This window comes from Oncorhynchus nerka, linkage group LG6, assembly GCF_034236695.1.
Source record: "Oncorhynchus nerka isolate Pitt River linkage group LG6, Oner_Uvic_2.0, whole genome shotgun sequence".
Lineage (NCBI taxonomy): Eukaryota > Metazoa > Chordata > Actinopteri > Salmoniformes > Salmonidae > Oncorhynchus > Oncorhynchus nerka.
The window spans coordinates 11,197,301-11,223,285 of NC_088401.1; the positions used below are offsets into that span (position 1 = coordinate 11,197,301).

General features: G+C 46.4%; 2 protein-coding genes across 3 annotated transcripts in view; one reads left to right on the forward strand and one right to left on the reverse strand.

Moving 5' to 3' along the window:
• Window positions 1-614: 614 nt before the first annotated feature.
• fam168b (family with sequence similarity 168 member B) lies at window positions 615-14,119 on the forward strand. The gene is made up of 7 exons (XM_029645130.2): window positions 615-773; window positions 2,576-2,670; window positions 2,855-2,941; window positions 4,265-4,407; window positions 5,867-6,053; window positions 6,171-6,292; window positions 12,539-14,119. Exons 2-6 carry the CDS (start codon window positions 2,595-2,597, stop codon window positions 6,278-6,280), a joined length of 603 nt encoding a protein of 200 aa, XP_029500990.1. The 5' UTR covers window positions 615-773; window positions 2,576-2,594; the 3' UTR covers window positions 6,281-6,292; window positions 12,539-14,119.
• Window positions 14,120-19,432: 5,313 nt separating this feature from the next.
• LOC115116640 (rho guanine nucleotide exchange factor 4-like) overlaps window positions 19,433-25,985 on the reverse strand; it is a 104,631-nt gene continuing 98,078 nt past the window's right edge. For both annotated transcript variants that reach the window (XM_065019261.1, XM_029645132.2), the window contains 5 exons: window positions 25,257-25,386; window positions 24,899-25,030; window positions 24,133-24,376; window positions 23,429-23,506; window positions 19,433-20,137 (listed from right to left, as the gene is read on the reverse strand). In XM_065019261.1, coding sequence (XP_064875333.1) covers window positions 19,980-20,137; window positions 23,429-23,506; window positions 24,133-24,376; window positions 24,899-25,030; window positions 25,257-25,386 — 742 coding nt within the window. In that variant the 3' untranslated portion in view covers window positions 19,433-19,979. The remainder of the gene's footprint in view (window positions 20,138-23,428; window positions 23,507-24,132; window positions 24,377-24,898; window positions 25,031-25,256; window positions 25,387-25,985) is intronic.

The following is a 25,985-nucleotide window of genomic DNA, read 5'->3' on the forward strand; positions in this document are numbered from 1 at the left end:
TTCTAAAGCAGGAGACAGAGATAATCTCAAGAATAACTTTTTGTCTGGAAAATGATAATAGGTGCATTTTACTTTGTGTTCCTGTTAGGACCTTTGTCTGTCATAAAGCGCCCCTTACAGCCGATCTACAGTCAGAATTGATTTTTACCCCCCAGCCAGCCTAGAGTCCAAACTGAAGATTGAAGTATGGTTTACTGATCCTAGATCTGTGTACAGGGTCAACTTCCATTATGGGAATGGTTGTCAAATGTAATTGACAGATAGAAAATAGATGAATGTAAGAATGCTTATTTCAGATTTGATTGCAGTTATTTTTTTAGCAACAACGTATTGTTGAGCAACGCCAACACGACCCAACAACGACAGAAGTTCCACAATAATATATTCTACAAATTCCTAATGCATTAATGCATTGAGACACCCCCATAGCTATTATTTATGACAGATGATGCTTATGCATCAGTATCTGTATTCTATTACATATATGATATAATAGCGTATACCATGTTATACATATGCTGTCCCAGAATCATTGCCCAGAGACAGCAAAGTGAAAGTCACCTTTTATTGCAGTACGACATCATGTGACATGGGCACAAAGGAGACTCGATGTACTCGGAAGTGACGCCGGTTGCTGGAGGAATGTTTGTGCGCAGTGAGAGCCAAGCAGAAAACAGCAGCGTCAACCAGAGACAGTGAGAACACAAATACAATAACCAAAAGTTAACATCTGAGCCTAAAGAACAGCAGTCGGAAACTGAGAAATTACAACCGTAAGTAACGTTGACAACTATTCCTAATATTACAATTGCTATCTATTGTTAAACCATTTGCCAAGATTGACTAAATGAAGAGGTGGTTGAAGGGTGAATGGGACAGCCAGTATTAACTACAAGGAGAGAGATGCGACTGAAGCCCCAACGCAATGCCACCCCGCGGCCCTTGTTGTTGTGGAACTACTGCATCGCCCATTAATAAACGCACATGAGTTAGTTTCCATAATTAAACGCTGCATAGGGATTTGTCAGGACAGAAGCACAGGAATAATGTCAGTGTTAACAGTTCGGTACCGTAATGTGTTGAATTCTACCTAGACTGCCCTATGGTTCACTACTGTAGCTGTTCGTTAATTGATACACGTCCATTACTCTGACCAGGGGTCCCATAGTCTAAATGTGTCAAGTGAAAAGGGTGCCTCATGATGGCTAATTATGATTTATGAAAAACATTCATCTGTGTATATACTAGCTAGCTGCTCAGGGCTGCCAACTTTTGAAGAGGGCTTGGAGTGACATTTACTATGTGTGTGCCCCCTAGCACAACCCCCCCAGGGGGGTTACTGTTTTTAAGGTCATTTACTGCAATTCTACGTTTTTTGACATGGCTTAGTTCTATGACCAGCGTGGAATTGCTTTTAATAAAAAAAATCACAGGTCGTATGCTTTGAACATTACATTGTACACTCAAAATTGGAAGACTTTGTTACTCAGCGATTTTTAGGGGGGGTGAAATTGAAATGTGATATTTCAGTTGTTGTTTTTTTATCCATTCGCAAACATGTCTAAACGGTTTTTGCTTTGCCATTATGGGCTGTTGTGTGTTATTATACTGTTACATGTAGATTGAGGGCATTTGTTTGTGTGTGTGTCCATTTTAGAATAAGGTTTGTAACGTAACAAAATGTGTAAACAGTGAAGGGGTCTGAATACTTTCCCAATGCACTATGTACTATAGTTAGCTATTGCGGCTAGTTTAACTGGTTTGCTAGCTAGCTACCTCCTTTACATAGTTTTGTTTGTGAAGCTATAATGATTCAGATCACGAGTCATGACATAACGTATTGCTTGTGGAGGAGGATGCGATGCTGTGTGACAGCAACCAGTATGGCATTTACTATAGCCACGTTTTTGTTTTTAACAGTGGTGTAAAGTACTTCAGTAAAATTACTTGAAAGTACTACTTCAGTAGTTTTCTGGGGTATCTGTACTTTACTTTACTATCTATATTTTTGACTATTTTTACTTTAACTTCACTACATTCCTAAAGACAATAATGTACTTTTTACTCCATACATTTTCCCTGGTACCCAAAAGTACTCAAATCAGATGTTATTCAAATACACACATATTTAGCAGATGTTATTGCGGGTGTAGCGAAATGCTCGTTACATTTCGAATGCTTTACAGGACAGGAACATTGTCTAATCCACACACTTATCAAGAAAATATCCCTTTTGTTATCTCTACTTTCTATGTTCTAGTGGACTGACTAAACACATGGTTTTCTTGCTATAGGGCATTTAAAAAGATTTATACATTTGATACTTAAGTATATTTTAGTAATGATATTTACTTTTGATACTTAAGTATATTTAAAACCAAATACTTTTACTCAAGTAGTATTTTACTGGGTGACTTTTATTTGAGTCATTTTCTATTACGGTATCTTTACTTTTACTCAAGTATGACAATTGGCTACTTTTTCCAAAACTGTTTTTTAATGAAGAACGTATCAGATTTTGTATCTAACATTAACATAACAATATAATGTTTGCTTCTTGTCTTGGTTGTTGCAGTATCTGAACAGTGTGCATTATGAACCCAGTGTACTGCCCTGCACCAACAGGGGTCCCCTATGCCAATCAAAAGGGACATTTAGTAGGATACCCAGGTAGGCAGAGAGCCCCTTAACCAGTTTGTGAGCCTGTAGTGTTTACACACAGTTTTATTTTAAAAAATCTCTCTATAAGTGTTGTATAAGTTTTATATATTTTTTCTCTCTATAAGTGTTGCGTCTTCTCTAAATGTCTGTCTGATGCTTCTGAATTTCACCTGTTTGACATGTGACCTCCCAGCTGGATTTCCTGTGGGCTATGCAGCCTCCCCTGCCTATGCCCCCAACATGTACCACCCTGGAGCCAACCACCCAGCCTTCCCCACAGGTAAGGTAACAGTCCCCCCCCAGAGCTGCGTCTAAGCCGATCCTTGTACAGTCAGTGCATCCATTTGTAGTATGTGATTTCTTGTGGGAATTGATCCCCCAACTTCACCAGGGGTGTATTTATTACGCAGGTTCCGTTGCAAAATATTTATTGAACAGAGGCAAATGGAAGGAAACAGGGATCTACTTGAATTTATCCAATAGAAACTCATGTTCTGCTCTGTTTGCTTCCATAATGAATACACCCCCAGGGGGTCTAATCATTAGTCCAAACCGTTGCAATTGAGTTTCCATTGGACAAAATCAGGTAGGTCCCTCTCCGTTCCATTGGACAAAATCAGGTAGGTCCCTCTCCGTTCCATTGGACAAAATCAGGTAGGTCCCTCTCCGTTCCATTGGACAAAATCAGGTAGGTCCCTCTCCGTTCCATTGGACAAAATCAGGTAGGTCCCTCTCCGTTCCATTTGGTTCTGTTTGGTTCCTAGTGAGTACACCCCAGCTGAACCGCATCAGTTTGGGCAGGGGGTAGGAACGTGCAGCCGATCATGGGATCGTTGCAACCCAATACATTACTGAAGGCTAAATCCTGACCTGAATTGAATCAGTCTAACTGAATCGCAGTCTTTGTACGTAGTGTAGCAGCCGCTGTGTTGTGACTCTGTACACCATGGTTTCATCACCTTTAGTTAAACATGGAGAACCAGACGCTGTGTTGTGACTCTGTACACCATGGTTTCATCACCTTTAGCTAAACATGGAGAACCAGACGCTGTGTTGTGACTCTGTACACCATGGTTTCATCACCTTTAGCTAAACATGGAGAACCAGACGCTGTGTTGTGACTCTGTACACCATGGTTTCATCACCTTTAGCTAAACATGGAGAACCAGACGCTGTGTTGTGACTCTGTACACCATGGTTTCATCACCTTCAGCTAAACATGGAGAACCAGACGCTGTGTTGTGACTCTGTACACCATGGTTTCATCACCTTCAGCTAAACATGGAGAACCAGACGCTGTGTTGTGACTCTGTACACCATGGTTTCATCACCTTCAGCTAAACATGGAGAACCAGACGGCTCTCAGGAGAGATGATTGAATTCAGCCAAACGTTTCTGCCTCTCGTTTTGTTTTCCAGCTACACATATTTTGCCGTTGACTGAAACTTCCCTCTTTTGTGTTGTACAGATTCAGAAAGGAGTCGGACAATAGTCAGTCCCTTTTACAAGCCCTTGGGACAAGAGGCCTGAAGTGTTAATTGTTTGTTTTTGTTCCTGTTAAAATGTGTAATTCCCCAGATGATATCTGAAATGTCTCTTATAGGTTACGCTCCGGGCACTCCTTTCAAAATGTCCTGCTCGCCCACCACGGGGGCAGTCCCACCTTACTCCTCGTCTCCCAACCCTTACCCTGGAGCAGTATACCCTGTGAGAAGCACCTACCCCCAACAGAACCCCTACGCTCAGGTCAGTCAGTCCGTTAGTTCATCTACAGACTGCTGCAACATATCCAATCAACCTTTACCATCGGAAGTAGTACTACAACAACAACCTATTTATTATGATATTTTTGCTTATTTGCAGAACCGTACTGAACAAAAATATAAACGCAACATGTTAAAGTGTTGGTTTCATGAGCCGAATTGAAAGATCCCAGATATTTCTCATACTGTGCATGAATCTGTTAGCATCCCTGTTAGTGAGCATTTCTCCTATGCCAAGCAATAACAGTTTGAACCTAGCGCAGTACTTGGCTGTGACATCACACAGTTCCATGGTTAGTGCAGGCAATAGAGGGTAGGGTAGCCTAGTGGTTAGAGCGTTGGACTAGTAACCGGATGGTTGCAAGTTTAAACCCCCGAGCTGACAATCTGTCGTTCTGTCCCTGAACAGGCAGTTAACCCACTGTTCCTAGGCCGTCGTTGAAAATAAGATTTTGTTCTTAACTGACTTGCCTAGTTAAATAAAGGTAAAATAAAAATAACCTACTATTGTACACTATTCTCCCTATCATAATTCTATGTACACTAATCTTCCAACATTACCGTGTGTAACTGAACAACTGAATGTGGTAATTTTCCGAATGAATCCAACCACAATTTTCTTTCTTCTCTGTGTAAAGGCTCTCATATATACCGTATTTCTTTAAATAATCATTTTTATTAAGACAATACAATACGAATGGCCGCTCCCATTAGTGGGTGCCCTCGACTCCCACCCGCCCGAGACGCCGGAAGGGCCCTGCCCCCAGCCCAAAGGGTTTCATAAATACTTTCCTAAAACCCTAAATAATCTACAAGATCAGAGAATATTTAAAAAAGTAAATGTATTCAGAGCGAGCAAGGTAGCCACTCCTGCTGAGCGCATTACGCTACGGAATAAGTTGTCTGAATACCAAATACTGAGAAGTGCTTAAGAAAGCCAGACATTACCTAGGTCTGAATCGGGTCCATACACATTAGCTTGCTGCATATTGCTGCTGTAGTTGGCTCAATGTGGCGCTGGCGTGAGATCTCTCTCTCTCTCTCTCTCTGAGGTACTGACGTGAGATCTCTCTCTCTCTCTCTGATGTACTGACGTGAGATCTCTCTCTCTCTGAGGTACTGACGTGGGATCTCTCTCTCTCTGAGGTACTGACGTGAGATCTCTCTCTCTCTCTCTGAGGTACTGACGTGAGATCTCTCTCTCTCTCTCTCTCTCTGAGGTACTGACGTGAGATCTCTCTCTCTCTCTCTCTGAGGTACTGACGTGAGATCTCTCTCTCTCTGAGGTACTGACGTGAGATCTCTCTCTCTCTCTCTGATGTACTGACGTGAGATCTCTCTCTGATGTACTGACGTGAGATCTCTCTCTGAGGTACTGACGTGAGATCTCTCTCTCTCTCTCTGAGGTACTGACGTGAGATCTCTCTCTCTCTCTCTCTAAGCATCAAGGCACTTACTACACACAGCCGCTGTACGCAGCCCCGCCCCATGTCATACATCACACTACAGTGGTCCAGCCCAATGGGATGCCAGCAGCCATGTATGCCCCGCCCATGCACCACCCGCCTCGCCCCCACAATGGTGTTGCCATGGGGATGGTAGCAGGGACCACTATGGCCATGTCAGCTGGTGAGTTCCATTATACTATCCTGTCTCTATACAGCGTACAAATCTTTGACGAGGATGAAGAAATGGTTTTGCTTTTGTCTAAATTCCTGACCTTTCCCACCTCCCTCCCTTCTCCAGGAACATTGTTGACGCACTCCCCGAATCCCCTCGCCCCCCACCAAGTCGCGATGCCCACATACCGACACCCAGGCACGCCCACCTACAGCTATGTGCCTCCCCAGTGGTGAAGTGATGGCACTGTGAGTAGTGAATACGTCCTCCGTGCCACCCATTTCATGCTCTCTCTGGTCAATCTGCCTGGGACAAACACTGACCACTGACACCGAACACATGGAAATACAAGAGCATAGAAAAATGATCATTTTATAGTTATAAAATCACTTTTTTTTTTTTTTTTTACTTTTCAGCCAGGAAAATACAGGAAGGGTGGTCTACTTGTCACAGGAAGGGTGGTCTACTTGTTACCATTTGAAAGGGTTGTCACAGGAAGGGTGGTCTACTTGTCACAGGAAGGGTGGTCTACTTGTTACCATTTTAAAGGGTTGTCACAGGAAGGGTGGTCTACTTGTTACCATTTTAAAGGGTTGTCACAGGAAGGGTGGTCTACTTGTTACCATTTTAAAGGGTTGTCACAGGAAGGGTGGCCTACTTGTTACCATTTTAAAGGGTTGTCACAGGAAGGGTGGTCTACTTGTTACCATTTTAAAGGGTTGTCACAGGAAGGGTGGTCTACTTGTCACAGGAAGGGTGGTCTACTTGTTACCATTTGAAAGGGTTGTCACAGGAAGGGTGGTCTACTTGTCACAGGAAGGGTGGTCTACTTGTTACCATTTTAAAGGGTTGTCACAGGAAGGGTGGTCTACTTGTTACCATTTTAAAGGGTTGTCACAGGAAGGGTGGTCTACTTGTTACCATTTTAAAGGGTTGTCACAGGAAGGGTGGTCTACTTGTTACCATTTTAAAGGGTTGTCACAGGAAGGGTGGTCTACTTGTTACCATTTTAAAGGGTTGTCACAGGAAGGGTGGTCTACTTGTCACAGGAAGGGTGGTCTACTTGTCACAGGAAGGGTGGTCTACTTGTCACAGGAAGGGTGGTCTACTTGTTACCATTTGAAAGGGTTGTCACAGGAAGGGTGGTCTACTTGTCACAGGAAGGGTGGTCTACTTGTTACAATTTTAAAGGGTTGTCACAGGAAGGGTGGTCTACTTGTTACCATTTTAAAGGGTTGTCACAGGAAGGGTGGTCTACTTGTTACCATTTTAAAGGGTTGTCACCTACTTGTTACCATTTTTAAGGGTTGTCACAGGAAGGGTGGTCTACTTGTCACAGGAAGGGTGGTCTACTTGTCACAGGAAGGGTGGCCTACTTGTTACCATTTTAAAGGGTTGTCACAGGAAGGGTGGCCTACTTGTTACCATTTTAAAGGGTTGTCACAGGAAGGGTGGACTACTTGTTACCATTTTAAAAGGTTGTCTCAGGAAGGGTGGTCTACTTGTCACAGGAAGGGTGGACTACTTGTTACCATTTTAAAGGGTTGTCTCAGGAAGGGTGGTCTACTTGTCACAGGAAGGGTGGTCTACTTGTTACCATTTTAAAGGGTTGTCACAGGAAGGGTGGCCTACTCGTCACAGGAAGGGTGGCCTACTCGTCACAGGAAGGGTGGCCTACTCGTCACAGGAAGGGTGGCCTACTCGTCACAGGAAGGGTGGTCTACTTGTTACCATTTTAAAGGGTTGTCACAGGAAGGGTGGTCTACTTGTTACCATTTTAAAGGGTTGTCACAGGAAGGGTGGTCTACTTGTCACAGGAAGGGTGGTCTACTTGTTACCATTTGAAAGGGTTGTCACAGGAAGGGTGGTCTACTTGTCACAGGAAGGGTGGTCTACTTGTTACCATTTTAAAGGGTTGTCACAGGAAGGGTGGTCTACTTGTTACCATTTTAAAGGGTTGTCACAGGAAGGGTGGTCTACTTGTTACCATTTTAAAGGGTTGTCACAGGAAGGGTGGTCTACTTGTTACCATTTTAAAGGGTTGTCACAGGAAGGGTGGTCTACTTGTTACCATTTTAAAGGGTTGTCACAGGAAGGGTGGTCTACTTGTCACAGGAAGGGTGGTCTACTTGTCACAGGAAGGGTGGTCTACTTGTCACAGGAAGGGTGGTCTACTTGTTACCATTTGAAAGGGTTGTCACAGGAAGGGTGGTCTACTTGTCACAGGAAGGGTGGTCTACTTGTTACCATTTTAAAGGGTTGTCACAGGAAGGGTGGTCTACTTGTTACCATTTTAAAGGGTTGTCACAGGAAGGGTGGCCTACTTGTTACCATTTTTAAGGGTTGTCACAGGAAGGGTGGTCTACTTGTCACAGGAAGGGTGGTCTACTTGTCACAGGAAGGGTGGCCTACTTGTTACCATTTTAAAGGGTTGTCACAGGAAGGGTGGCCTACTTGTTACCATTTTAAAGGGTTGTCACAGGAAGGGTGGACTACTTGTTACCATTTTAAAAGGTTGTCTCAGGAAGGGTGGTCTACTTGTCACAGGAAGGGTGGACTACTTGTTACCATTTTAAAGGGTTGTCTCAGGAAGGGTGGTCTACTTGTCACAGGAAGGGTGGTCTACTTGTTACCATTTTAAAGGGTTGTCACAGGAAGGGTGGCCTACTCGTCACAGGAAGGGTGGGAAGGAAGGGTGGCCTACTCGTCACAGGAAGGGTGGCCTACTTGTCACAGGAAGGGTGGCCTTGTTACTTGTCACAGGAAGGGTGGTCTACTTGTTACCATTTTAAAGGGTTGTCACAGGAAGGGTGGTCTACTTGTTACAATTTTAAAGGGTTGTCACAGGAAGGGTGGTCTACTTGTTACCATTTTAAAGGGTTGTCACAGGAAGGGTGGTCTACTTGTTACCATTTTAAAGGGTTGTCACAGGAAGGGTGGTCTACTTGTTACCATTTTAAAGGGTTGTCACAGGAAGGGTGGCCTACTTGTTACCATTTTAAAGGGTTGTCACAGGAAGGGTGGTCTACTTGTTACCATTTTAAAGGGTTGTCACAGGAAGGGTGGCCTACTTGTTACCATTTTAAAGGGTTGTCACAGGAAGGGTGGTCTACTTGTTACCATTTTAAAGGGTTGTCACAGGAAGGGTGGTCTACTTGTCACAGGAAGGGTGGTCTACTTGTTACCATTTGAAAGGGTTGTCACAGGAAGGGTGGTCTACTTGTCACAGGAAGGGTGGTCTACTTGTTACCATTTTAAAGGGTTGTCACAGGAAGGGTGGTCTACTTGTTACCATTTTAAAGGGTTGTCACAGGAAGGGTGGTCTACTTGTTACCATTTTAAAGGGTTGTCACAGGAAGGGTGGTCTACTTGTTACTATTTTAAAGGGTTGTCCCAGGAAGGGTGGTCTACTTGTTACCATTTTAAAGGGTTGTCACAGGAAGGGTGGTCTACTTGTCACAGGAAGGGTGGTCTACTTGTCACAGGAAGGGTGGTCTACTTGTCACAGGAAGGGTGGTCTACTTGTTACCATTTGAAAGGGTTGTCACAGGAAGGGTGGTCTACTTGTCACAGGAAGGGTGGTCTACTTGTTACCATTTTAAAGGGTTGTCACAGGAAGGGTGGTCTACTTGTTACCATTTTAAAGGGTTGTCACAGGAAGGGTGGTCTACTTGTTACAATTTTAAAGGGTTGTCACAGGAAGGGTGGTCTACTTGTTACCATTTTAAAGGGTTGTCACAGGAAGGGTGGTCTACTTGTTACCATTTTAAAGGGTTGTCACAGGAAGGGTGGTCTACTTGTTACCATTTTAAAGGGTTGTCACAGGAAGGGTGGTCTACTTGTTACCATTTTAAAGGGTTGTCACAGGAAGGGTGGTCTACTTGTTACAATTTTAAAGGGTTGTCACAGGAAGGGTGGTCTACTTGTTACCATTTTAAAGGGTTGTCACAGGAAGGGTGGCCTACTTGTTACCATTTTTAAGGGTTGTCACAGGAAGGGTGGTCTACTTGTCACAGGAAGGGTGGCCTACTTGTTACCATTTTAAAGGGTTGTCACAGGAAGGGTGGACTACTTGTTACCATTTTAAAAGGTTGTCTCAGGAAGGGTGGTCTACTTGTCACAGGAAGGGTGGACTACTTGTTACCATTTTAAAGGGTTGTCACAGGAAGGGTGGTCTACTTGTTACCATTTTAAAGGGTTGTCTCAGGAAGGGTGGTCTACTTGTCACAGGAAGGGTGGTCTACTTGTTACCATTTTAAAGGGTTGTCACAGGAAGGGTGGCCTACTTGTCACAGGAAGGGTGGCCTACTCGTCACAGGAAGGGTGGCCTACTCGTCACAGGAAGGGTGGCCTACTCGTCACAGGAAGGGTGGCCTACTCGTCACAGGAAGGGTGGCCTACTTGTCACAGGAAGGGTGGCCTACTTGTCACAGGAAGGGTGGTCTACTTGTCACAGGAAGGGTGGCCTACTTGTCACAGGAAGGGTGGTCTACTCGTCACAGGAAGGGTGGTCTACTTGTTACCATTTTAAAGGGTTGTCACAGGAAGGGTGGTCTACTTGTCACAGGAAGGGTGGCCTACTTGTTACCATTTTAAAGGGTTGTCACAGGAAGGGTGGTCTACTTGTTACCACTTTAAAGGGTTGTCTCAGGAAGGGTGGTCTACTTGTCACAGGAAGGGTGGTCTACTTGTTACCATTTTAAAGGGTTGTCACAGGAAGGGTGGTCTACTTGTTACCATTTTAAAGGGTTGTCACAGGAAGGGTGGTCTACTTGTTACCATTTTAAAGGGTTGTCACAGGAAGGGTGGTCTACTTGTTACCATTTTAAAGGGTTGTCACAGGAAGGGTGGTCTACTTGTTACCATTTTAAAGGGTTGTCACAGGAAGGGTGGTCTACTTGTCACAGGAAGGGTGGTCTACTTGTTACCATTTTAAAGGGTTGTCACAGGATGGGTGGCCTACTTGTCACAGGAAGGGTGGCCTACTCGTCACAGGAAGGGTGGCCTACTCGTCACAGGAAGGGTGGCCTACTTGTCACAGGAAGGGTGGCCTACTTGTCACAGGAAGGGTGGTCTACTCGTCACAGGAAGGGTGGTCTACTTGTTACCATTTTAAAGGGTTGTCACAGGAAGGGTGGTCTACTTGTCACAGGAAGGGTGGCCTACTTGTTACCATTTTAAAGGGTTGTCACAGGAAGGGTGGTCTACTTGTTACCACTTTAAAGGGTTGTCTCAGGAAGGGTGGTCTACTTGTCACAGGAAGGGTGGTCTACTTGTTACCATTTTAAAGGGTTGTCACAGGAAGGGTGGTCTACTTGTCACAGGAAGGGTGGTCTACTTGTTACCATTTTAAAGGGTTGTCACAGGAAGGGTGGCCTACTTGTTACCATTTTAAAGGGTTGTCACAGGAAGGGTGGTCTACTTGTTACCATTTTAAAGGGTTGTCACAGGAAGGGTGGTCTATTTGTTACAGGAAGGGTGGTCTACTTGTTACCATTTTAAAGGGTTGTCACAGGAAGGGTGGTCTACTTGTCACAGGAAGGGTGGCCTACTTGTTACCATTTTAAATGGTTGTCACAGGAAGGGTGGCCTACTTGTTACCATTTTAAAGGGTTGTCTCAGGAAGGGTGGCCTACTTGTCACAGGAAGGGTGGTCTACTTGTCACAGGAAGGGTGGTCTACTTGTCACAGGAAGGGTGGCCTACTTGTCACAGGAAGGGTGGCCTACTTGTCACAGGAAGGGTGGCCTACTACCATTTTAAAGGGTCGTCACAGGAAGGGTGGTCTACTTGTTACCATTTTAAAGGGTTGTCACAGGAAGGGTGGCCTACTTGTCACAGGAAGGGTGGCCAACTTGTCACAGGAAGGGTGGTCTACTTGTCACAGGAAGGGTGGTCTACTTGTCACAGGAAGGGTGGCCTACTTGTCACAGGAAGGGTGGTCTACTCGTCACAGGAAGGGTGGTCTACTTGTTACCATTTTAAAGGGTTGTCACAGGAAGGGTGGTCTACTTGTTACCTCTTTAAAGGGTTGTCACAGGAAGGGTGGTCTACTTGTCACAGGAAGGGTGGTCTACTTGTTACCATTTTAAAGGGTTGTCTCAGGAAGGGTGGTCTACTTGTTACCATTTTAAAGGGTTGTCACAGGAAGGGTGGTCTATTTGTTACAGGAAGGGTGGTCTACTTGTTACCATTTTAAAGGGTTGTCACAGGAAGGGTGGTCTACTTGTCACCTTGTCACAGGAAGGGTGGCCTACTTGTCACAGGAAGGGTGGTCTACTTGTTACCATTTTAAAGGGTTGTCACAGGAAGGGTGGTCTACTTGTTACCATTTTAAAGGGTTGTTACAGGAAGGGTGGCCTACTTGTCACAGGAAGGGTGGTCTACTTGTTACCATTTTAAAGGCAGTGGTCAATAGATGGACATTTTATGTGCAGGAAAATAAACAATCGGTATTACTGTGTATTAATCAACTTTTCCTCTGCTTCTCTTCAGGTCAGAAGATGGTAGATATGCATCGACACTCCCGTCCAGTGTGCTACAGCTGATGATGATGATGACCCCCTTCAGCTGTTCTTCCTTCCTTTTGTATAGGCGTGATGCGAATCTGAATCCTAACCATCCATCAACAGGTCTGTTCAGAACGGGATGAAGAGAATCTTCCCACTCCTGACTGTTGCTGTTTGGATTAACGCTATCCCAGAATCCTTCGCTCACTCTGCTGCATATCTTCCGTCAGATGGCTACTGGAAGTCTCCTCCATGCAAACTTGTGTTTTGTGGACTGTCTTTAGAAATGTGTAGTTAACTATTTTAAGTCGTTAAAAGAGAGTTTGGATGAGTTTTTATTTTTGGGATCCATATCGAGGTAAATGCGTGTGTGTGTGTGTGTGCTAAATAACGCTCGCTCAATCTACCTGAGACATGCAAAATCACCAAAAAGATTGAATCTAAAGGAACTAAGAATAAGAACTGCAATTGTTTTAGCACTGATATCGTGTCTTAATTTGAAACCTTAAATAAGAAAAGGGGGGGGGGGGGAATAGTTTCATACAAACTTAAAGATGGAATCCTCAGTAGGGAGGGGGGAACGGTGCCACTGGCTGCCCCACCTCTTGTGTCAGAGGGGGAACAACAGTGTTGGTTGTTTTGCAGTGGTAACATCACAAACTGATATGGCTGTTTCACCATTAACGATTCCAGCGTTAGGATTACTACTCAAAGCCGTGCGGGTTTTTATTTGACTTGTTTTTAGTAACGTTGCTGGCAGAGTATTATTTCCCTAGATGAAGCTGTGTCAACATTTTGTCTGTTGGGCCATTATTATTAATTTTTTTTTGTAGTTTGGGAAAATTATATTTTTTTGTTAGTGTTGAGTTTTGTGCCTCTGTGTCCATTCCAACACTAAATCATTCTCCACACTCTTTGCCCATTGGGAGATGTTGTGGACACAGAGTTCCAACGTTCTTAAACAGATCATTTCCTTTCCTCTTGGACCATTTGTCCTAAGATCCCCAACATCATGACAGCAGAATGACCTGTCGTGACATGTGATCGATTACTGGTCGCAAAGGAAAGTCATCTATTGACAACTACTTGGACTCAGTCCTGCAGACAATGAGTGATTGTGTATAATTCTATTTTCAGAGGTTTAAACTACTGAAAACGGTGCATGTACAGATGCATGTATGTATTATACCTGAACATGTCTACTGATTCCTTTATGTCATTGGTTTGGGCTTAACCACACCAAGAGCCACAAACTTTTAAAATCAATGCTAACCTGAGACATTTTCAACAGGTTTGAGACTTTATTAAATGTATTATAATGTTCTAAGCACTACTGGAAGACAAGACACATTCAATTCTTATTTGAGACACAGTTTTAAGGAAGCCAGTACTTAACTGAAGTGATGTCTCTCCCAAGTTACCTCAAGACTCCACCAGAACTCACCCGATTTATATCATTGTCTGAGTCACTCTCTATCTAATCTAAGTCACCTCAGTTACTGAATCTGTTTTGTAATGTGTTTTTGGGTTGTTGAGAAAGACTACAAAATAAAAACTATTATGAGAATTTGTCAAGGTTTTTTTATTTAACCATTTCATTGAATCATGTCACCTGCACATCTTTGGGGATCCAAGGATGATGTGGTGTTTTACGATAACACTGAGCGATGGGGTACGAGGTGATGTGATGATTTACGATAACACTGAGCGATGGGGTATGAGGTGATGTGGTGATTTACGATAACACTGAGCGATGGGGTGTGAGGTGATGTGATTTACGATAACACCGAGCGATGGGGTCCGAGGTGATGTGGTGATTTACGATAACTCCGAGCGATGGGGTCCGAGGTGATTTACGATAACACCGAGCGATGGGCTCCGAGGTGATGTGGTGATTTACGATAACACTGAGCGATGGGGTCCGAGGTGATTTACGATAACACCGAGCGATGGGGTTCGTGATTTACGATAACACCAAGCGATGGGGTCCGAGGTGATTTACGATAACACCGAGCGATGGGGTCCGTGGTGATTTACGATAACACCGAGCGATGGGCTCCGAGGTGATGTGATTTACGATAACACCGAGCGATAGGGTTCGTGGTGATTTACGATAACACCGAGCGATAGGGTTCGTGGTGATTTACGATAACACCGAGCGATGGGGTTTGTGGTGATTTACGATAACACCGAGCGATAGGGTTCGTGGTGATTTACGATAACACCGAGCGATGGGGTTTGTGGTGATTTACAATAACACTGAGCGATGGGGTTTGTGGTGATTTACGATAACACCGAGCAATGGGGTTCGTGGTGATTTACGATAACACCGAGCGATGGGGTTCGTGGTGATTTACGATAACACCGAGCGATGGGGTTCGTGGTGATTTACGATAACACCGAGCGATGGGGTTCGTGGTGATTTACGATAACACCGAGCGATGGGGTTCGTGGTGATTTACGATAACACCGAGCGATGGGGTTCGTGGTGATTTACGATAACACCGAGCGATGGGGTTTGTGGTGATTTACGATAAAACACTGCATCACCCATCGCTCGGTGTTAAGGTGATTTACGATAACACAGAGCGATGTCCTCTGAAGCCTACGTCTACTTGCTCCAGGTGGATTCCTTCGTTTGAGGCTTGCTGCAGTCGTCCCGTCTGATGTCCAGCAGATGGACCTTACGTCTTAAATATCTGCCTTCAGCATCACTGCGTTGTCTGAACGTGTGAATGGGAGGATCATGGTAATACTATTTTGTGTGAATATATATATACACTAAATGTCCAGCTACAGTGCCTCGGAAAGTCTACAAACCACGTGCACAATGTTGACATTTTGCCGTCTTAAAATGTAATCTAAAAAGGGTTTGAATTTCTCTCTTTTTTTCATTTAGAGCTACACCATCTACTACTACTGCATGTTCAAAGTGAAAGAAAGTTCTAGAACATATTCCAAATTAAATGAAACACAAAAAAAACAAAGATGTCTTGATTTTGTGGATGTCTTCACACCCCAGAGTTAATACTTGGTGTACGCACCTTTGTCAGTCAATAAAAAAATTGCATATCCGATTCGAATATTACATTTTTCTGCTGTCTGAAGAACCTAAAAGTACATGGAATCGGAAATTTCATGCCACATTTCAAACCACCTTTGTAGGTGACCGCTGTGGCTAGCTAGTTTACTGCTGTGGCAGGCTAGTTGACCTCTCTGGCTAGCTAGTTGACCGCTGTGGCTAGCTAGTTGACTGCTGTGGCTAGCTAGTTGACCGCTGTGGCTAGCTAGTTGACCGATGTGGCTGGCTAGTTGACTGCTGTGGCAGGCTAGTTGACTGCTGTGGCTAGCTAGTTTACTGCTGTGGCAGGCTAGTTGACTTCTCTGGCTAGCTAGTTGACCGCTGTGGTTGGCTAGTTGACCGCTGTGGCTAGCTAGTTGACCGATGTGGCTGGCTAGTTGACTGCTGTGGCTAGCTAGTTGACCGCTGTGTCTAGCTAGTTGACTGCTGTGTCTAGCTAGTTGACTGCTGTGGCTGGCTAGTTGACCGCTGTGGCTAGCGAGTTGACCGCTGTGGCAGGCTAGTTGACCACTCTGGCTGGCTAGTTGACCGCTGTGGCTAGCTAGTTGACCGCTGTGGCAGGCTAGTTGACCGCTGTGGCTGGAGTGGTGTAAAGCTCGCCGCCATTGGACTCTGGAGCAGAGGAAACGCGTTGTTCTCAAAATGTGGAAAAAGGGAAGGGGTCTGAATACTTTCCAAATACACTGTATTTCCCTGGAATCTTCAAGCTCCCTGTAGTCTCCTCGTCAACAGGAATCTTCAAGCTCCCTGTAGTCTCCTCGTCAACAGGAATACAAGCTCCCTGTAGTCTCCTCGTCAACAGGAATACAAGCTCCCTGTGGAAGTCTCCTGTCAACAGGAATACAAGCTCCCTGTAGTCTCCTCGTCAACAGGAATACAAGCTCCCTGTAGTCTCCTCGTCAACAGGAATACAAGCTCCCTGTAGTCTCCTCGTCAACAGGAATACAAGCTCCCTGTAGTCTCCTCGTCAACAGGAATACAAGCTCCCTGTAGTCTCCTCGTCAACAGGAATACAAGCTCCCTGTAGTCTCCTCATCAACAGGAATACAAGCTCCCTGTAGTCTCCTCAACAACAGGAATACAAGCTCCCTGTAGTCTCCTCGTCAGCAGGAATACAAGCTCCCTGTAGTCTCCTCATCAGCAGGAATACAAGCTCCCTGTAGTCTCCTCAACAACAGGAATACAAGCTCTCTGTAGTCTCCTCAACAACAGGAATACAAGCTCCCTGTAGTCTCCTCGTCAACAGGAATGCAAGCTATCTGTAGTCTCCTCATCAACAGGAATACAAGCTCCCTGTAGTCTCCTCATCAACAGGAATACAAGCTCCCTGTAGTCTCCTCGTCAACAGGAATACAAGCTCCCTGTAGTCTCCTCGTCAACAGGAATACAAGCTCCCTGTAGTCTCTTCGTCAACAGGAATACAACCTCTCCGTAGTCTACTCGGCAACAGGAATACAAGCTCTCTGTAGTCTCCTCATCAACAGGAATACAAGCTCCCTGTAGTCTCCTCATCAACATAAATACAAGCTCTCTGTAGTCTCCTCATCAACAGGAATACAAGCTCCCTGTAGTCTCCTCATCAGCAGGAATACAAGCTCCCTGTAGTCTCCTCATCAACATAAATACAAGCTCTCTGTAGTCTCCTCATCAACAGGAATACAAGCTCCCTGTAGTCTCCTCATCAGCAGGAATACAAGCTCCCTGTAGTCTCCTCATCAACATAAATACAAGCTCTCTGTAGTCTCCTCATCAACAGGAATACAAGCTCCCTGTAGTCTCCTCATCAGCAGGAATACAAGCTCCCTGTAGTCTCCTCATCAACATAAATACAAGCTCTCTGTAGTCTCCTCATCAACAGGAATACAAGCTCCCTGTAGTCTCCTCATCAGCAGGAATACAAGCTCCTGTAGTCTCCTCATCAGCAGGAATACAAGCTCCCTGTGGTCTCCTCATCAACAGGAATACAAGCGAGCCTGTAGTCTCCTCATCAGCAGGAATACAAGCTCCCTGTAGTCTCCTCATCAACAGGAATACAAGCTCCCTGTAGTCTCCTCATCAACAGGAATACAAGCTCCCTGTAGTCTCCTCATCAACAGGAATACAAGCTCCCTGTAGTCTCCTCATCAACAGGAATACAAGCTCTCTGTAGTCTCCTCATCAACAGGAATACAAGCTCCCTGTAGTCTCTTCATCAGCGTGAACACGCATTTATTTTTTTGTCAAAACAGACAACTTTGTCTTGCCAGAAACCCTGAATATTCACCTGTAAATGAACACTTCTGGAAGGTGTCACAGACAGCGTTCCAATGGGGAACAAAAGTGCACCTCTTCAATCCCGAAAATGTGTTGCTAAATGAATGTAAATGTAGGGGTTTATAAAGGTAAAACAGTACACTTCATACTGTTTGTGTCAAAGCATCCGTGCACTCTTCAGATGGCTCTTCCATAAAGAAGGTAATGACGCGCAGGGAAGGTAATGACGCGCAGGGTAAGGCAGGGAAGGTAATGCCGCGCAGGGTAAGGCAGGGAAGGTAATGCCGCGCAGGGTAAGGCAGGGAAGGTAATGGCGCGCAGGGTAAGGCAGGGAAGGTAATGCCGCAGGTAACCAGGAAGGTAATGCCGTGCAGGGTAAGGCAGGGAAGGTGTCACAGACAGGGTAAGGCAGAGAAGGTAAGTGCCCTCTTCAAGGCGAAAATGGGAAGGTAATGACCCGCAGGGTAAGGCAGGGAAGGTAATGACGCGCAGGATAAGGCAGGGAGGTAATGACGTGCAGGGTAAGGCAGGGAGGTAATGACGCGCAGGGTAAGGCAGGGAAGGTAATGACGCACAGGGTAAGGCAGGGAAGGTAATGACTCACAGGGTAATGCAGGGAAGGTAATGCCGCACAGGGTAAGGTATGGAAGGTAATGCCGCGCAGGGTAAGGAAGGGAAGGTAATGCCTCGCAGGGTAAGGCAGGGAAGGTAATGACGCGCAGGGCAAGGCAGGGAAGGTAATGACGCGCATGGCAAGGCAGGAAAGGTAATGACGCGCAGGGTAAGGCAGGGAAGGTAATGACGCGCAGGGTAAGGCAGGGAAGGTAATGACCCGCAGGATAAGGCAGGGAAGGTAATGACCCGCAGGGTAAGGCAGGGAAGGTAATGCCCCGCAGGGTAAGGCAGGGAAGGTAATGCCGCACAGGGTAAGGCAGGGAAGGTAATGACGCGCAGGGTAAGGCAGGGAAGGTAATGACTCACAGGGTAAGGCAGGGAAGGTAATGACGCGCAGGGTAAGGCAGGGAAGGTAATGACGCACAGGGTAAGACAGGGAAGGTAATGACTCACAGGGTAAGGCAGGGAAGGTAATGACTCACAGGGTAAGGTAGGGAAGGTAATGACGCGCAGGGTAAGGCAGGGAAGGTAATGATGCACAGGGCAAGGCAGGGAAGGTAATGCCGCGCAGGGTAAGGCAGGGAAGGTAATGACACGCAGGGTAAGGCAGGGAAGGTAATGACGCGCAGGGTAAGGCAGGGAAGGTAATGACACGCAGGGTAAGGCAGGGAAGGTAATGACGCGCAGGGTAAGGCAGGGATCCCGAACTCAGTCCTCAAGGGGTACATGTTTATGTTTTGTTCCCCCTAGCACTACACCACTGATTCAGATAATCATCCAGCTTTGACCATTAGAATCAGCTGTGTAGTTTTAGGGGCAAAAACCAAAATGTGCACCCCTTGTGGTCCAGAGGACCGAGTTTGGGAAAGTTCAAAGGTTAGGCGTGTGAACTATCAACTCTTATTAAATAATTAAAATAAACCAGGAAAACATTTTTTTGACATTTTTTTTGTACAGAAAGAAGTACAATAAACCTTTATCACAATTTTCACTTTTTTTTGTTCCCAGAAAGAAACTTAAATGCAAAAGTAACATGTTTCTGGCATTGTGAACAGTTGGCATTTAGTCGGAAAACAAAAACAATGGGGGGGGGGGAAATGTCACATTTTGCTGTCGCCAGGCAACGTCTTTCATAAAGAGGAGCCTCACTGGCAGTCAGTCACATGATCACGCAGCAGTAGTGGAACCAATCGGTTGTTGGTTGCAGTAGCAGGTATAATAGTCCTCGTGACGGTCTCCCAACGTGTATATATACACACAATGTCCGGAAGAACCATTCCCAAGTCTAATTGTAACCAACCTATAAAGTGCTTTCTCCAAAGAAAAAAATATCATCGTAATAATCTTTCACGATATCAGTATTTCAATTAGGATAGGATTATGTATATATATATATATATATAATAATAAAAAAGAGCATCTGGCATAAAAAGTTAAGTTTAGGCACGAGCAGAGAGCTCTCCTCTCCTTTGGCGGTTCACTTCTTGAAAGGCGTCAGTCTGCCGATGTTTTGCCAGAAGGTGGTTGCCTTGCGTTTGGGCTCAGCCAGCATGAAGACCTTCTGCTGGGGAACGCTGCTGGGCAGAGATGGCTGCTTCTGACGGAGCAGGAAGTCACAATAGGGCCGTGTCATCGCTGGGGAGAGGAGAACAGAGGGGGGGGTTAGTAATCTAAGGGTCACCGTGGGGAGAGGAGAACAGAGGGGGGGGCATTAGTAATCTAAGGGTCACCGCTGGGGAGAGGAGAACAGAGGGGGGTTAGTAATCTAAGGGTCACCGTGGGGAGAGGAGAACAGAAGGGGGGTTAGTAATCTAAGGGTCACCGTGGGGAGAGGAGAACAGAGGGGGCGTTAGTAATCTAAGGGTCACCGTGGGGAGAGGAGAACAGAAGGGGGTTAGTAATCTAAGGGTCACCGCTGGGGAGAGGAGAACAGGGGGGTTAGTAATCTAAGGGTCACCGTGGGGAGAGGAGAACAGAAGGGGGGTTAGTAATCTAAGGGTCACCGTGGGGAGAGGAGAACAGAGAGGGGGGTTAGTAATCTAAGGGTCACCGCTGGGGAGAGGAGAACAGAAGGGGGGTTAGTAATCTAAGGGTCACCGTGGGGAGAGGAGAACAGAGGGGGGGTTAGTAATCTAAGGGTCACCGTGGGGAGAGGAGAACAGAGGGGGGAGTAATCTAAGGGTCAACGTGGGGAGAGGGGGGTTAGTAATCTAAGGGTCACCAGTGGGGAGAGGAGAACAGAGGGGGGGGAGAGGAGAACAGAGGGGGGGTTAGTAATCTAAGGGTCACCACTGGGGAGAGGAGAACAGAGGGGGGTTAGTAATCTAAGGGTCACCACAGAGGGGGGTAGTAGTAATCTAAGGGGGGAGAGGAGAACAGAAGGGGGGGGTTAGTAATCTAAGGGTCACCGTGGGGGGGAGAGGGGGGGAGAACAGAGAGGAGAACAGGGGGGTTAGTAATCTAAGGGTCACCGCTGGGGAGAGGAGAACAGAGGGGGGTTAGTAATCTAAGGGTCACCGCTGGGGAGAGGAGAACAGAGGGGGTTAGTAATCTAAGGGTCACCGTGGGAGAGAGGAGAACAGAGGGGGGTTAGTAATCTAAGGGTCACCGTGGGGAGAGGAGAACAGAGGGGGGGGTTAGTAATCTAAGGGTCACCGCTGGGGAGAGGAGAACAGAGGGGGGGTTAGTAATCTAAGGGTCACCGCTGGGGAGAGGAGAACAGAGGGGGGTTAGTAATCTAAGGGTCACCTGGGGAGAGGAGAACAGAAGGGGGTTGGGGAGAGGAGAACAGAAGGGGGGTTAGTAATCTAAGGGTCACCGCTGGGGAGAGGAGAATCTAAGGGTCACCGCTGGGGGGGAGAACAGAGGGGGGTTAGTAATCTAAGGGTCACCGCTGGAGAGAAGAGGAGAACAGAGGGGGTTAGTAATCTAAGGGTCACCGCTGGGGAGGAGAACAGAGGGGGGTTAGTAATCTAAGGGTCACCACTGGGGAGAGGAGAACAGAGGGGGGGTTAGTAATCTAAGGGTCACCACTGGGGGGGAACAGAGGGGGAGAACAGTCACCGCTGGGGAGAGAGAACAGGGGGGTTAGTAATCTAAGGGTCACCGTGGGGAGAGGAGAACAGAGGGGGGGGTTAGTAATCTAAGGGTCACCGCTGGGAGAGGAGAACAGAGGGGGGTTAGTAATCTAAGGGTCACCGCTGGGGAGAGGAGAACAGAGGGGGTTAGTAATCTAAGGGTCACCGTGGAGAGAAGAGAACAGAGGGGGTTAGTAATCTAAGGGTCACCGTGGGGAGAGGAGAACAGAGGGGGCGTTAGAACAGATCTAAGGGTCACCGCTGGGGGAGGAGAACAGAGGGGGTTAGTAATCTAAGGGTCACCGCTGGGAGAGGAGAACAGAGGAGAACAGAGTCACCGCTGGGGGAGGGAACAGAGGGGGGGGGTTAGTAATCTAAGGGTCACCGCTGGGGAGAGGAGTAAACAGAGAGAAGAGAACAGGGGGGTTAGTAATCTAAGGGTCACCGCTGGGGAGAGGAGAACAGAGGGGGCGTTAGTAATCTAAGGGTCACCGCTGGGGGGAGAACAGAGGAGTAATCTAAGGGTCAGAGGAGGGGGGTTAGTAATCTAAGGGTCACCGCTGGGGAGAGGAGAACAGAGGGGGGGGGTTAGTAATCGCTGGGGAGAGGAGAAAGGGGGGTCAGGGTCACCGCCGGGGAGAGGAGAACTGGGGAGAGGAGAACAGAACAGGGGGGAGTTAGTAATCTAAGGGTCACCGCTGGGGAGAGGAGAACAGAGGGGGGTTAGTAGTCTCAGCACCCAGAACTAAATCAGAGACTTAATTTTCAACATGTTAATGTCAAGGCTGTAACGAGAGACTAGGGTTTTTTAAATGCACAGTACAGTGTTTGTTTGCAGTTCAGTCCTTGAGCTGTTCTATATTATGTCATGTCTCATGTTCTGTGTGGACCCCAGGAAGAGTAGCTGCTGCTTTCACAACAGCTAATGGGGATCCTAATAAAATACCAAAATACCATTTCAATGTATACCTACAGTACCAGTAAAAAGTTTGGACACACCGACTCATTCAAATGGTTTTCTTTATTTTTACTATTTTCTCCATTGTAGAATAATAGTGAAGAAATCAAAACTGTGAAATAACACATATGGAATCATGTAGTAACCAAAAAAGTGTTAAACAAATCAAAATATATTTGATATTCTTCAAAGTAGCCACCCTTTGCCTTGATGACTGCTTTTCACACTCTTGGCATTCTCTCAACCAGCTTAATCTGGAATGCTTTTCTAACAGTCTTGAAGGAGTTTCCATATATGCTGAGCATTTGTTGTCTGCTTTTCCTTCACTCTGCGGTCCAACTCATCCCAAACTATCTCAATTGGGGCGGCAGGGTAGCCTAGTGGTTAGAGCGTTGGACTAGTAACTGAAAGGTTGCAAGTTCATATCCCCGAGCTGACATGGTACAAATCTGTCGTTCTGCCCATGAACAGGCAGTTCTAGGCCGTCATTGAAAATAAGAATTTGTTCTTAACTGACTTGCCTAGTTAAATAAAGGTAACATACATAAAAAATAAAATAAAAAGGTCAGGTGATTGTGGAGGCCAGGTCATCTGATGCAGCACTCCATCACTCTCCTTCTTGGTCAAATAGCCCTTATGCAGCCTGGGATTACGATTGCATATCAATCTAAAGAGGCTCATATTAATATTATATTAATAATATTATATTATTACAAACTAAATGTGTAGAAATATAGCCAAACATGTTATCTAAGCTTATTTAAAAAATCAACAACACTCCACATACTCATCCACACAGCCAAACCAAAAACTCCCAAAGGGAAATTGAGTTTTTCTGCCATGCACCCATATTCAGTATAACCCCCTAAGGACTACATTACCCAGACATACCTTTGGGCTTCCCAGCTGGATGGCTTTTGCAGGCGTTGAGCATGGCCTGTTTCTTCTGGACCTCAGTGATAGAGAATCCTGGAGGTGGAAACCACATAGGTCATAGGTCATTGTGGATATCACAGATTCATTCTGCCAGGGCCACCTATCAATACCCAGCTTTTCAGAGTGAACAGAATAACACAAGACCAGATTGTTGGATGAGAAAGTTTCAGGAGCATCCATACGCTTTGTTTTCCAGGGGGACCTGACTGGATCAGGGTTAGGAAGGCAGACAGCCTCAGAGAAAGAGCCCACTGAATTTCCAACCAGAACCCTCCACACATCACAGATCCCAGACAAAAACCCTGAGACTACGGCAGAGAAGCGAAGCGGACAGCTGAGATGGATTGATGGGCCTTTTGCCTGTTTATCTGAGGGATCAATGACACTCTGAGACATTAGCATACCCTTCTCTTCCTGGTGGTTCTCTGACCACAGCCCCAACAGCTGTTTCAACTACTACTGCAGCATTAGAGAGACAGGAGGACCAAACTCACATTTGACTAAACAGGAAAGGAAACACAGCCAGTGGCTTTAAGCTGACTAGCAATAACACAGGTCGGCAGTTCATCACATACCTTTTTTCAAACGGAAGCTTACAACCCTGACAGAGACGGTTAACTGACAGTTATCCCTAAGGCAACGGGGCGGCGTCTCCTCACCTGTCTCGCGGTCGTGCTGCACCTGCCTCCTCTCGTCCTGGAAGGCTCGGAGCCAGCGTTGTTTCTGCTCAGGCTTCTTGGCACACAGCAGGTGGACCTCGTCACCCGCCAGCGAGCACAGTTTCAGAGCGTTCTTCACCGACACGTTGAAGTCCTTCTCCTTCCCGTCCTCCACATCCACCACCTCCATCTGGTCCATGTCCATACGACCCTTACAGTACAGCATGTCCCTGCGCAGGAGGTCCTAGTGGGATACAGGGAAGTGTTACTAACCCTAACAGTACAACATGTCCCTGCGCAGGAGGTCCTAGCATGTCCCTGCGCAGGAGGGCCTAGCATGTCCCTGCGCAGGAGGGCCTAGCATGTCCCTGCGCAGGAGGGCCTAGCATATCCCTGCGCAGGAGGTCCTAGTGGGATAAAGGGAAGTGTTGCTAACCCTAACAGTACAGCATGTCCCTGCGCAGGAGGTCCTAGCATGACCCTGCGCAGGAGGTCCTAGGGGGATACAGGGAAGTGTTGCTAACCCTAACAGTACAGCATGTCCCTGCGCAGGAGGTCCTAGTGGGATACAGGGAAGTGTTGCTAACCCTAACAGTACAGCATGTCCCTGCGCAGGAGGTCCTAGTGGGATACAGGGAAGTGTTGCTAACCCTAACAGTACAGCATGTCCCTGCGCAGGAGGGCCTAGAGGGATACAGGGAAGTGTTGCTAACCCTGAGGCGTACATGGTCAGGGAAGGGTTGGTGTTTTTAACAGCGTTGCTCACCTTTTTGCAGTAGACCATCTGGTGGTCGAAGAGGAAGAACATGCGCTGCTGGCTCCTAGCCTGAGGCTGGGAGATCTTCGTCAGCTCTCCAGAGAAGATCAGATCTGAACTTTTACTGAGGATATCTTCTCCCTGACCATGTTCAAACCCACACAAGAAATATATGTTAGAGGCTGCAGAGATACGGGGGGGCATGAGATACAGAGATTGTTCATCCAACAGATGTGTATTGTATAGCTAGGGCCCGGAGTTGGTCCTGACTTCAGGCCTGGTTTCCAGATCAAGTCACCTGGTCAGATAAAAACCTGACCCCTAGTCATGGATTCTGTTCCATGACCGATGATGCACTGTTCCTCACCTCCCAGTCCTCTATGGAGCGCTGCCATTGGGCGATCTTGTCGATGTTCTCCAGGCGTCGCTTCCTCTCGTTGATCAGCCTGGCCACGTTCTTCATGGCGTTCAAGGCAGCCTCCACGTCCCTATAGTCCCTGATCCCAGAACAGATGACCATGTTAGACTCTATGCCTCTATCTCTACTTCCTTTCTCTCTCACATCACACTGTATCTTAGAAAAGCTTTGTTTTATATAAAAGTCACTAATATGGCTGCCAATTTACAATCTGAGAATAACTAAATATACTATCAGTGTCAATACCACTGCTGTAAGTGAACTAGGTGTAGGTTAGACTGTACAGTAGAATGTGTGTGCTGGTTCACAGTACCTGTGCTGGGGGTTGGTGTATTTCAGTAGCTCGGCCAGCTGCAGAGGGTACTTACCTGTGCTGGGGGTTGGTGTATTTCAGTAACTCGGCCAGCTGCAGAGGGTACTTACCTGTGCTGGGGGTTGGTGTATTTCAGTAACTCGGCCAGCTGCAGAGGGTACTTACCTGTGCTGGGGGTTGGTGTATTTCAGTAACTCGGCCAGCTGCAGAGGGTACTTACCTGTGCTGGGGGTTGGTGTATTTCAGTAACTCGGCCAGCTGCAGAGGGTACTTACCTGTCCTGGGGGTTGGTGTATTTCAGTAGCTCGGCCAGCTGCAGAGGGTACTTACCTGTGTTGGGGGTTGGTGTATTTCAGTAGCTCGGC